The 12,489-nt window shown below is 35.2% G+C and overlaps 1 protein-coding gene across 4 annotated transcripts in view; it reads right to left on the bottom strand.

The window, feature by feature from the left end:
- Nucleotides 1–12,489, bottom strand: part of EPS8 (EGFR pathway substrate 8, signaling adaptor) — a 211,714-nt gene that overhangs the window by 64,475 nt on the left and 134,750 nt on the right. For 2 of the 4 annotated variants that reach the window (XM_023554656.2, XM_064284542.1), the window contains 2 exons: nucleotides 3,586–3,665; nucleotides 1,277–1,350 (listed from right to left, as the gene is read on the bottom strand). In XM_023554656.2, the coding sequence (XP_023410424.1) occupies nucleotides 1,277–1,350; nucleotides 3,586–3,644 (133 nt within the window). In that variant the 5' untranslated portion in view covers nucleotides 3,645–3,665. The remainder of the gene's footprint in view (nucleotides 1–1,276; nucleotides 1,351–3,585; nucleotides 3,666–12,489) is intronic. The other 2 variants (XM_064284543.1, XM_023554650.2) reach the window with 1 other exon arrangement.

Genomic DNA, 12,489 nt, shown 5'->3' with positions numbered 1-12,489 from the left:
ACATTGCCATCCAAGCACCTGTAGCCCTTTATTATAACACTCTAGTCTAGTGTTTTTTTTTTTTTTTGGTTCTTGGGTTTAGTCTAGTCTACCTCACCAATGGTATATAAGCAATGACTATCACTTATTCATCTTTGAAATGAAGAAAAGAACATGGAAATAAGACTATGAAGATTATAACTTAGACACAGCAGCACTTAACAGATATTTGTCTAGGAATGAAAGACTGAAGGAATTAATGACTTTATTCTTACAAAAATCAGTTTCCCTTTTAAGTTACATTTAAGTCACTCTCGAAACTGCAAATTCCTTAAAGTCAGGGATCATATATTATTGTAATGTGTTTGAGCACACATTAATTAATTCTCTAGAGTTACAATTCACAGCTACTACGCCTTAGAAAGAATTTCCCAATACAGTATTCAAGAAAACTGAAACCAACAGGCTAATCAGACTGATGAGGCCATAAGAAAATATATCCTTGTATGGTCTTAAATCTATTTTATGAATGTACGATTTGACTTATAAAGCCTATTCACTAAATATATAGGCAGAAAAAGGATCACAAAATCTGATCATTGTTCATTCTTGCCACAGACAAGAAGTTGTAGGTTTAGAGAATCCATAAAGAAAAGAATTTGACAATTTTAGAAAATCCTGTTAGTTCCTATAGTAGAAAATAATAGTAAAAATATAATAATACTAATAACAAAAACAATGACAACAATAATAGCAAATATATGCAGGCACTGTTCTAAGCATTGTACATGCATTAACTCACCTCATTCTTATGTCAGCTCTACGAGGTATCCCCATTATACAAAGAATTTCCTAAATATATGTGGCATATTTCAAGAATCCTCAACCTCTTTGAAGTAATGACTTGTTTTTATATTTAAAGTTTAAAAAACGAGTACATAAAGCAATCTAGAGAGGGTGCTGGGAGTTAGAGAAGTCAATTGTCAGCACACAATTGAGTCAGCCATGAAGATCACTGAATATATCAAAAATAATTAGACGAAAAAATTCACATAAGGCACTGATGTCATGCAAAAGACTCCTCAGACGGTGATATGATAAATTTCTTCTGTAGTTTTAAAGTGTATTACAGAAAACAGAGGTCACAGATTTAGTAGCTTTTTGAAAAAAAACCTAATACTACTTAAATCCAAAGAACATAAACACAATATGGGTTCAAACTTTTATTCTGAAAAAAGTAATTAGTAAAACGTAGCTTAAAAAACAGAATTATACCCCATTAAATAACCAAACATACCATAAAGGGCCTTTGCACTTGGTTTTGAACTGTGTTCTCTGTCCATCTGGGAAAAAGTGGGTGATCCGTAACCGCTGTAATAAAAAAAAAAAAAAGGTCATTGTGCTAGGTTAAAGTTCACAGTAAACAGATAAGATTCAAAACTATAAAATAAAAATTCCAATGCACCGTAATCACTGTGTGTTTTAATAAAACATACGGGGTTTATACTGACTGGGTTTGCCAAAATGAGCCAGCTCTCACTCTGGTGAGTTGGTCAAACAAACAGAATGTGTAAATCACCCTACTCCAATGAGGACCAAATTGGTGCAAATCACAGCCTCCTCTCAAATGCCAAGTAGGAACTGGAGCCAAGAGGATTCACCAATATTTAAACTACCTTAAAAGAGTCTGTTTGCCATATGGAATAGAGTTCTGACCAGGAATCAGTTATATACCTCTCAGTGATTCAAGCTATAATGGAATAGACAATATTTTCACAGATACTTGAAATATAGTAACCTAAACACATTTTGGGAATTTGACCTGCTTTACCTTATATCTAACCTCCTGTGAGAAACCCTGGTGGTGCAGTAGTTACCTGTTACTAACATGTTATTTGAATTTTGTTTATTTATTCAGCAAACATTTATTAAGCCCTAAATTCTAGAAGATTGGAAAGGATGGAAGACAGGGTATTGTGAGTAAGACAATTAAGTAAAATAGTTACAGCAGAATTTATGTGAGTAAAACTAACAGATACATCATGCAAGATCAAAAAAGGATTCTTTTTATTAGGATACCCAAGAAGACTTTACCACTAAATGACATTCCAGCAGAATCTTTAAAAAAATGAAAAGAAATTCAATGACAGGTGGACAATTAAGTGAGGAAAAGGCATGTGGAGCTGGCGTAGGTTCAAGACACAGCACGCTGTCCGAGAGAAAGTGCATCTACAGGCAGTGCCCAGTTATTAACGTCCAACTTATGGACGGCCCCTACTTTGCCTTTAATGTTACGTAAACCTCCCTCACGTTGAAACAATTGAACCAACCCCTACTCACAACAAATTCTTCATCATAATCACCTTCACTTGCTGCATGTGCAGCCTTTAAATCATTAAATAGGCTTTGAGCCTTTTCTTGCACTAAAGTAAAGCTAAACAAGAACCATATGCACCTGTTTCAAATTACCTACAAATTCTTAAAGACACACTCAGGAATGGATCTTGTTCATAACCCAGGGACTGCCTGTAATCAGAGGCTTCCAAAACTAGTAAGTGGCTAGAAAAGTAAGTTGAAGGCAAGCAGAGAATTTTTTTTTTTTTTATCTTCTGGATACAGTAAATATTTTTATACAGGGAAGTGGCATGATCAAGAAAAATTTTAAACATGATAATCCAGGAACTGATGACAAGGTGTCCTGAGAGTAAGGTGATGTAAAAATTCAAGCAGGAGCTAAAGGTCACAAATAGAGCTAAAATAGAACAGAAGGCAGTGATGGAAACAAGAGTTCTTTAATAGAATAAATTAGTATAAATTAATGAATCAATGGATATTTATTTTAAGGAAAAAGAAAGAATTGAGAACATGGCCAAACTTTCTGGCTTGAATAACTAATGGATGAGACTGAGGCGGCTCCTGATATTCTTCCCTGTTGGTTCTTAATGACCAATACTAAAGAGATTTGCAAAAACCTCTGTAAAAACAAAAGGCAAAGCTAACTCTTTATCATGTGAATAATCTGGTTCTGAAAAATGAAGGGTGAACTATATATCACAATGGCCAATACAGAATACCAGCAACATTAACCACAGTACATAAGATGATGGCCACTTAAATCACGGTTATGATTTCAAGGTATAACCAGGCCCTTTGGAATTGTTTTGTTTGTTTGCTTGGTCTCATGTTTTTTAACACATTGGTAAATATCTTCATAAAAAAAAAAAAAAATAGCTTGGACAAAATGACATTTAAAATTCCTGAAATGCTGATATTTTTATGAAAAAAAAAATAAGAGAATGCTACACAGAAACAAAGATCTGGAGTAAAGTGTGCATGCAATTTTGGAAAGCTACGTAAAATACCCAAATGAAACGTTTTCCAACTATGAAATTACTATCACTGCGGTTGATATTTACTTATCTTATTCCTACCAGACATAGTAAACCTTTAATGAAACATACAGTAGTGTCCCAAAGAAATTATATATTACTAAGAAGTGAACTACATAAAGAAATGACACTAATCTTTTCATTAAAAATATAAAACAATTAAAACCACCAAATCAAATCCCCAAAAAACAAATTAAGTATAAGCCTTTCAACTTACTTCATCTGAGAGGAGTACATTCCAAAACCACTGGGATGATTAGAAATGTGACCATTCATTGTGGCTCCCACACTTATGTTCTGAAAAAAGAAAGTCCCACAGACTGAAGGCAATAAAAAGGCCATGACACCTCAGGTTCCAAGAGTTATTCATTTAACAAATATGTGCTACTGCCAGGAATGACGATGGGGTTAGAAAGAGACACAAAGTTCTCCACCCTCAAAGAGCTCAGGCTCCAAAGGTACAGACGCACATATGAACAAAGATCCAAAGGGCATTTAACAGTAATATACAGAAACGGTAGCCAGATTTAGCTGGGTGAGAGAAAAATCTAAAACACAGTCCTGAATCTTCTAAGTATATAGGTCTAATTCCATATTCTGTCCAAAGTCATAATTGTCACCCTTAATAAGCATTATTTTGTTTACTTTTTCATTATAAAAGTAACATAGACACACTAAACAAATAAAAAAACACAAGAAATACATAAAGGTACAAAAGGGAAAAATATCACCCAGGGCCCTATCATTTCAAGATAGGAATTTAAAAGTCCTGTCAATTTCCTTCCAGTTTTCTTTGGTCTACATGTAATTTTCCTTCCTTATTTCCTCCTTTCTTCCTTCCTTCCTCCCTTTCTTGCATCCTTCAAAGCACATTTGCCAATATGCTATCCATACACTCTTAGACATATCTTGTTTCAATAAAGTGTTCATTGATGCATTCCTTTTACTTTTCACAGGAAAAAAAATTAACATCACATAGTTAACTTCAGAAAATATTTTATAATCTATTTCACAAATTTTCTATGACCAAAGTGAATGACTACAAATGAGTTGTTGTTGCTGTGGTTGTTAGGTGTTGTCAAGTCATTTCTGACTCATAGTAAGCCTATAGGACATAGTAGAACTGTTGCACAGGGCTTCCCAGGCTGTTATTTTAGGGAGCAGATCACCAGGTCTTTTCTCCCACAGACTGGCTAGTGGATTCAAATCACGGACAATGAAAAATTCAATGGCTTTTTCTTTCTTTCTTCTCCTAGACGACACCATTACACTTGATTTCTTTCTGTGTTCTATGTCATGAAACTGGATCTTGTCTTATTTTTCTGACTTTTGTCTTTTCATACACCTATTTAGTAATAATTATTTCACCACACAAAACACAGAAAGAAATTACAATGTCCTCTCAACAGGGCCCTGGTGGTGAAGTGGTCAAGAGTTATGGCTGCTAACTAAACAGCTGGCAGTTTGAATCCACCAGCAGCTCCTTGGAAATCCTATGGGACAGTTCTACTCTGTCCTGTAAGGTCGCTATTAGTCGCATCAACTCAATGGCAATGAGTTTGCTTTTTTGTTGTTCTTCTCTCAATAACTGAGGGATGGCAGGACATCTCCCAACATTGCAGAGACTAAGGGAAAGAGGGTAGCAGCATTAACAACTACTGAGTAAATATTATGTGCTGTGCACTATGATAGGAAAGAAACCCTGGTGGCATAGTGGTTAAGAGATATGGCTGCTAACCAAAAGGTCAGCAGTTCGAATCCACCAAGGCGCTCCTTGAAAACTCTATGGGGGCAGTTCTACTCTGTCCTACAGGGCCACTATGAGTTAGAATCGACTTGACGGCAGTGGGTTTTTGTTTTTTTTTTTTTGTTGTTGTTGGGGGGTGTACTATGATAGCTACTAGGACTACCAAGGTGAACAAAACATATACTGTCCTAGTTATAGGGCCAATAGCCCACTGGGAAGAAAAGAAACTTAACAATTACATATAAAATTATGATTTGTGGTTACTACTAAACCAAAAATCCACTACTACGATGGGAAAATTCAAGGTGATATAGGAACATACAACAGGGAAACAATTCAGACTGGTAGGGCAGAGGAAACCTACAAAAAGAAATGATATTGAGATCTGATAACTTCAAGTTAATTCTTTCTCACTGTTCAGATCTCAGTTTAATCACCAAGTTCTCAGGGAGCCTTTTACTGATTTCCCTGAATAGGTAAAATCCCACCACCAGATACTCTAAGCACTATAAACTCTTTTCCAAAGTACTTAATATTGTCACAATTTTTCATTCTTTGAAATTAATTTCTAACTTTTTGCTAGACTCTAAGCTTCATAAGAACAGTAACTTTTGTTTGATGACTCTTACAATTTTACGTTACGAGATGATGTTAGGTGCCCTCGAGTTGGTTCTGACTTATAGCAACCCTATGTACAACAGAACAAACACTGTCTAGTTCTGCACCATCATCACAATCATTGCTGTGTTTGAACCCATCATTGCAGCCACTGTGTCAATTTATCTTGTTGAGGGTCTTCCTCATTTTCATTGATCCTCTGCTTTACCAAGCATGATGTCCTTCTCTAGGGACTGGTCCCTCTTGATAACATGTCCAAAGTATGTAAGACAAAGTCTCGCCATCCTCACTTCTAAGGAACATCCTGGCTGTACTTCTTCCAAGACAGATTTGTTTGTTCTTCTGGTAGTTCATGGTATATTCAATATTCTTCACCAACACCACAATCCAAAGGCATCAATTCTTCTTCAGTCTTCCTTATTCATTGTCCAGGCATTGTATGCATAGGACGTAACTGAAAACACCATGGCTTGGGTCAGATGCATTTTAGTCCTCAAGGTGACATCTTTGTTTTTTAACACTTTAAAGAGGTCTTTTGCAGGAGATCCGCCCAATGCAATATGTTGTTTGATTTGTTGGCTGCTGGTTCCACAGGCCTTGACTGTGGATCCAAGTAAAATGAAATCCTTGACGACTTCAATCTTTTCTCCACTTATTATGATGTTGCTTACTGGTCCAGGTGTAAGGGTTTTTGTTTTCTTTATGTTGAGATGTAACCCATACTGAAAGCTGTAGTCGTTGATCTTTTTCAGTAAATGTTTCAAGTCGTCTTCACTTTAACCAAGCAAGATTGTATCATCTACATATCGCTGGTTATTAATGAGTCTTCCTCCAACCCTGATGCCACGTTCTTTTTCATATACTCCAGTTTATCAGATTATATGCTCAGCATATAGACTAAGTATGATGAAGGAATATAACCCTAACACATACCTTTTCTGATTTTAAACCACACACTATCCCCTTGTTCTGTTTGAATGACTGCCTCTTGGGCTATGTACAGGTTCCTTATGAGCACAATTAAGTGTTCTGGAACTTTCATTCTTCCCAATGTTATCCATAATTTATGAGCCACACATTTGAATGCCTTTGCATAGTCAACAAAACACAGGTAAACCTCTTTATGGTATTCTCTGCTTTCAGCCAAGATTCTTCTGACATCAGCAACAATGTCAATGATGTCAAGAATAGAATGCGGTATAAACAATACCAGGTTTTCATTAAATATTTTATTCAAAGGAAAGTAGGAAGGGACATCCACAGTCTACTCTGCAATGAGTTTATTGTATTCACAAAGATGCAAAATTAATTCATATTGAACAAACTGTAAATAACTAAGTCCCAATGAATGTGGCTCTATTTTAAATCCACTACAGGTTCAAAAAGGGAAAAGCCAGGCAGACTGCCATAACGTTTCAGAAAGCCTGGGACTTGAGCTAGTTCTTAAAGAATAGATAGGATTTATAAAGGTCCTTATAGGATAAAAACCAAAAAACCGCTGCCATAGAGTCAATTCCCACTCATGGCAACTCTGTAAGGTAAGGCAGAACTGCCTCACAGGGCTTCCAAGCCTATAAATCTTTATGGGAGCAGATTACCACATCCTTCTCCCGTGGAGCGGCTCGTGGGTTCGAACCACTGACCTTTCTGTTAGCAGCTGGGCTCTTTAACCACTATGCTCCTTAGAATACTCAAGTTTAATTCAAGATTTCCTGATTGTCTTGTCCATATTTATATACTGATTAGAAGGAAATTTCTAAATTAAGAAATGAAGAAAAATTAGCCTCTACACTAGATAAATACTGAATTTATAAAAGTATATTATATTTCTATTACATTGTTGCATTTCAGTTTTTGTTTTCTTCCTCAGTTTATACTTAGATACAATCAGTGTTGTGCTAGTAAACTACCTCCCTGAACACAACCAAACACACACACACACACACGCACACACAAAAGCCCTGATTTGCATTATTTAACCGTCTTTTTTTTTTTTACGATATACATGGAAACCCTGGTGGCGTAGTAGTTACGAGGTATGGCTGCTAACCAAAAGGTTGGCAGTTTTATTCCACTAGGCACTCCTTGGAAACCCTATGGGGCAGTTCTACTCTGTCCTATAGGGTCCCTATGAGTCAGAATCAATTCGAAAGCAACGGGTTTTTTGTTTGTTTTTTATGGTATACATATTTTCACCATGGCTGATTTCAAGCTGTCAGTGGTTGAAAGTGATTTCAAGCTAATAAACAGCTTACAAAACTCCTAAATAATTCACAATGGGCTCTCACAGCATACAGAATCCAGCTAGAGCACACAACTACCACAATTCTAGAATTTTAAGGCAGGGGAGAGGCCTGGAATAGAATTACGGGTCTAGAGCTAATAGCCAGGACACCAACATTCAGAGTTAGGTGAAGAGTTCATGCCATTTCTGGCACTAACAGGCCTAAGCAAGTCACTCGAGCCTCTATCTCAATTTTCTCATCTGTAAAATAGAGATAATTCCTGGTCTTCGTAGCTCATAGGACTAGTGTTAAAGATCAAATGAGACAGACGTTGCATGTAAGTTTCTTCCAAAGTTAAAAAAAAAAAAAAAAGAAGTGTTCTTTCAAAACAAGCTGGTTCATTTAATATGTAAATTAAACCCCCAGGGTTGGTGCTGATTTTGATCTGGTTTTCACTTTAAAACCACAGCAGCTAGTTTTAATGAAAAGTGATAGCCACAGCATCTCATCATTTTCATTTTTAATTCTTCATGACAGTCAAATAAATGCATGGTTTGTGTTTTGTTTTGTTTTTCAAGAGTGATCTGTCAGAATGAGAGAACATCAGAAAAGGGAATAGAAAATGTCAATTTGCTAAATTGAATTTTAAATATAGAAACTTTTTTCATTTGGCAATCATAGTTTCACTTGTCACAGATGCTCACGGAGCAATATTGAAGTTTTCAAATATTTTCAATATATAGTAATTACAGTGTTCACCTTGCAAAGAAAACAGTTATGTTCATGTTTGCCTTTCTCCTTTAGGTGTTTAAAAGACATGTCCAATTTACACTTATACAGACCACAGATATAATTTAAAAGAATCATCAACTTTTAAGGAAAATAAAAGGGTATGTTTATTTTTATTAACAAACAAAACACTCTAAAGAGTCAAAGTCTTTATCAATTTAAGTTTAAAGACTCACAACTTCAGTTAATTCTACTAAATTAACTACTTAATTCTACTAAAATTATAAACTAAAACTGTCATAAGTGTCCAACAGATTTAAAGTAAGAGTATCAAATTCCTTATGAAAAATACTTTTTATAAGTCATACTTTCTATTATTTTCTTTATGTCTTCTATAGAAAATAACATACTTTGACAATCATAATAATGATAAATTTAAGATCTAAGTTAAGCATATTAAAAATGTTAAACGCTGCAATGTTCTCAGGAAAGTAAACAGAATGTATGAAACTCACTATAAGAGGAGAAGAATAAGGATACAGTAAGGCTAAACCATCAAGTTAAATTTGTATTAGAAAGTTTTGATTCCCAAATATAGATAAACAAATAAAAGCTTACAGTCCTCTTTCTTTCCTTTATTTTTCCTTGCATCTGATATCAATTTTCAAATTGATAAATGAGTATGTGTTCACGACTCAGTGTTCAAATACTATCAACCCAATTTGGCTACAATGCAACTAGTAGCTCTTTAAATTGAACTGTCCTTGAATGACTTTTTATCTCAAAAATGTCACAAGCTTTTTATTTATTTATTGAAGGCTTCTGTTTGAGTGGGTTTGACAGAGTATCTTAAAGTGTCTATACTCAGTATTTACCTGTTGCCATTCAATCGATTCCAACTCAGAGTGACTCTATAGGACAGAGTACAACTGCTCCAGAGGGTTTCCGAGGAGAAGTTCGTAGATTCGAACTGCCAACCTCCTGGTTTACAGCCATAGCTGTTAACCACTGAACCATCAGGGCTCCTGAAGTGTCTATAGCTAGGTCTTAATTTACTTTAATTCATGCCTCTCAATTTAAGTTATACCTGAGAGGGCCTGATCATCATCATTCATTAGGCCTTTAACAAGACCCAGTATCAACCTGGATTGAAACTTAATTATCTACCTTTGTGAGCATTATCTACCTATGTTTTCGCTTCAAAAAAAAATCACACAAACAAAAACTTGCTTTAAACATTCTGAATCATCACATATTCTGTTTTCAATATTTTCTAGAGCAACCACTTTTCAATACCTCTTACCAGTGTTGCCAGTAGAGACGTCACCATCCATTTTTCTATGTTAATTGGTCTAATATTTAGTAATAAAGAATTTGTGTGTGTGAATAAACTTAGAAATATATTAAGAACATTAAACTGCTATAAATAGTAGTAATAATGGCTAACAGTTGTGCAAGTAGCACAATAACTTCTAGGCCATATGGAAGCACAGTGCTTTCTCACAGCCAATCTCAATGCAAACCAAAAAAACCAAACCCGGAGCCATCGAGTCAATTCCGACTCATAGCGACCCTATAGGACAGAGTAGAACTGCCCCACAGAGTTTCCAAGGAGTGCCTGGCGGATTTGAACTGCCTACCCATTGGTTAGCAGCTGTAGCACTTAACCACTATGCCACCAGAGTTTCCAATCTCAATGTACAGTAATTTTACACCTTAAAATCAACACACAGCCATAACTTAAAATAAATGTTCAAGATCTTCTTTTTTTTTTTACAATTAGGAGAAAATTCTTAGACTGTTTATAAGTAAGGACATAATTTTGGCAAAAGTTTGTGATCTGACTTAATCAAATCAGACTGTTGTTAATCTAACAGTTCACCGAAGAAAACTACTTCTCGCTAAAATCTGATAAGCAACTAAAAAGAAACACTTTAAATTTAATTACATGTTCAATACTGTGCTTGATTCTATAGGAAGGTCTACACAGAGAAGAGCCATATATACCCTATCAGTGCTATTTGGAATATTTCTGTCCAATTCTTGTCTATTCCCTGATTGATACGACATCATCAGCACAGATACACTCCTTGAATGCTATACATGGGAAATTACTAATATTAGCTTGAAAACATTGCTAATACTACACTTGAGAAAATACACTAATTTTTAAAAGAATCTGTAGTTGTTTGCTGTCTAGTCAATCCTGATACACAGTAACTCCATGTGTGCAGAGTCGAACTGCTCCATAGGATTTTCAAGGTATTGACCATTTACCCAGCACCAGGTATTGTCCTTAATGTTTTCTAACCACTATCTTATTTAATCTTCACATTAATATTTGAAGACTTACTAACTTTTCATTCTCATTTTATAGATGAAGAAGCTGAGGCAGAGAGACTAGGTGCCATTTGTATGGTATATTGAAAGTTTTAAAATCATACAATGTCATGAATGACTGTATATAAACGTTGTATCTGTTACTTTTATCAGTTGTAATCAGAGGCAGAAGACAAGGGCGAAAGGAAGGCAAAGCTATCTTTAATATTTTAATATAACAAATAGGAGCTACAGATGCTGATACTCCTTAGACATAAAATCAAAGGATTAATTTTCTTGGTTTGAAGACTTAGGGGTCATAGTCTTATGGAACAATCCAACCAATTGGCATAATATAGTTCATAAAGTTTATGCTCTACATCCCAGTTTGATGAGTAGTATCTGGAGTCCTAAAAGTTTGTAAGTGGCCATCTAATATACAACTACTGGCTTCTATTCATCAAGAACAAAAGAGAAAGAATGAAACTCAAGAAGTACAGAAAGACCACAACCAACAACACACAAGCTCCAGAAGATAAGCTAAATAACTGGGATCTTCTAAAAATTAAACACTTACGCTAATCAAAACACTTCACCAAAAGAGTAAAAAGAGAACCTACAGACTGGGAAAATATTTTGGCTGTTACAAATGAGACAAAGGTCTAATCTCTAAAATCTACAAGAAAATTCAACACCTCTACAACAAAAAAACAAATAATCCAATTAAAAAATGGGCAAAAGAAATGAACAAACACTTCATCAAAGAAGACATTCAAGTGGCCAACAGACACATAAGGAAATGCTCACAATCTCTAGCCATTAAAAAAAAAAAAAAACCTGTTGCCATTGAGTCAATTCTGATACATTACCACTCTATAAAAAAAAAACAAAACTCTATAGAGAAATGTAAATCAAAACCACAAGGAGATACCATCTCACCCTAGCATTACTGACCCGAATCAATAAAATAGGAAATAACAAATGTTGGAGAGGCTGCAGGGAAATCTGAACACTTATGCATTGCTGGTGGGAATGCAAAACAATACAACCATTTTGGAAAACAAAATGGAGCTTCCTTAGAAACCTAGAAACAGAAATACCATATGATCCAGCAATCCCACTCCTAAGAATATATCCTAGAGACATAACAGTCGTCATACAAATAGATATATGCACACCCATGTTCACTGCATCATTGTTCACAATAGCAAAAAGACGGAAACAATCTAGATGGCCATCAACAGAGGAATGGATAAACAAACTGTGGTACACACACACAATGGAGTAATATACAACAATAAAGAACAACAATGGATCTGTGAAGCATCTCATACCGTGAATGAATCTGGAGGGCATTATGCTGTGTGAAATAAGTCAAACACAAAAGGACAAATATTTTATGAGACCACTACTATAAATACTCATAGAAAAGTTTACATACAAAAAGAAACAATCCTTGATGGTTAGGAGGGATGGGAGGGGT

Source organism: Loxodonta africana, chromosome 4, assembly GCF_030014295.1.
Source record: "Loxodonta africana isolate mLoxAfr1 chromosome 4, mLoxAfr1.hap2, whole genome shotgun sequence".
NCBI classification, from domain to species: Eukaryota; Metazoa; Chordata; class Mammalia; order Proboscidea; family Elephantidae; genus Loxodonta; species Loxodonta africana.
Note: the sequence above shows the minus strand (reverse complement) of the source record. Positions and strands in the feature narration are given on the sequence as shown.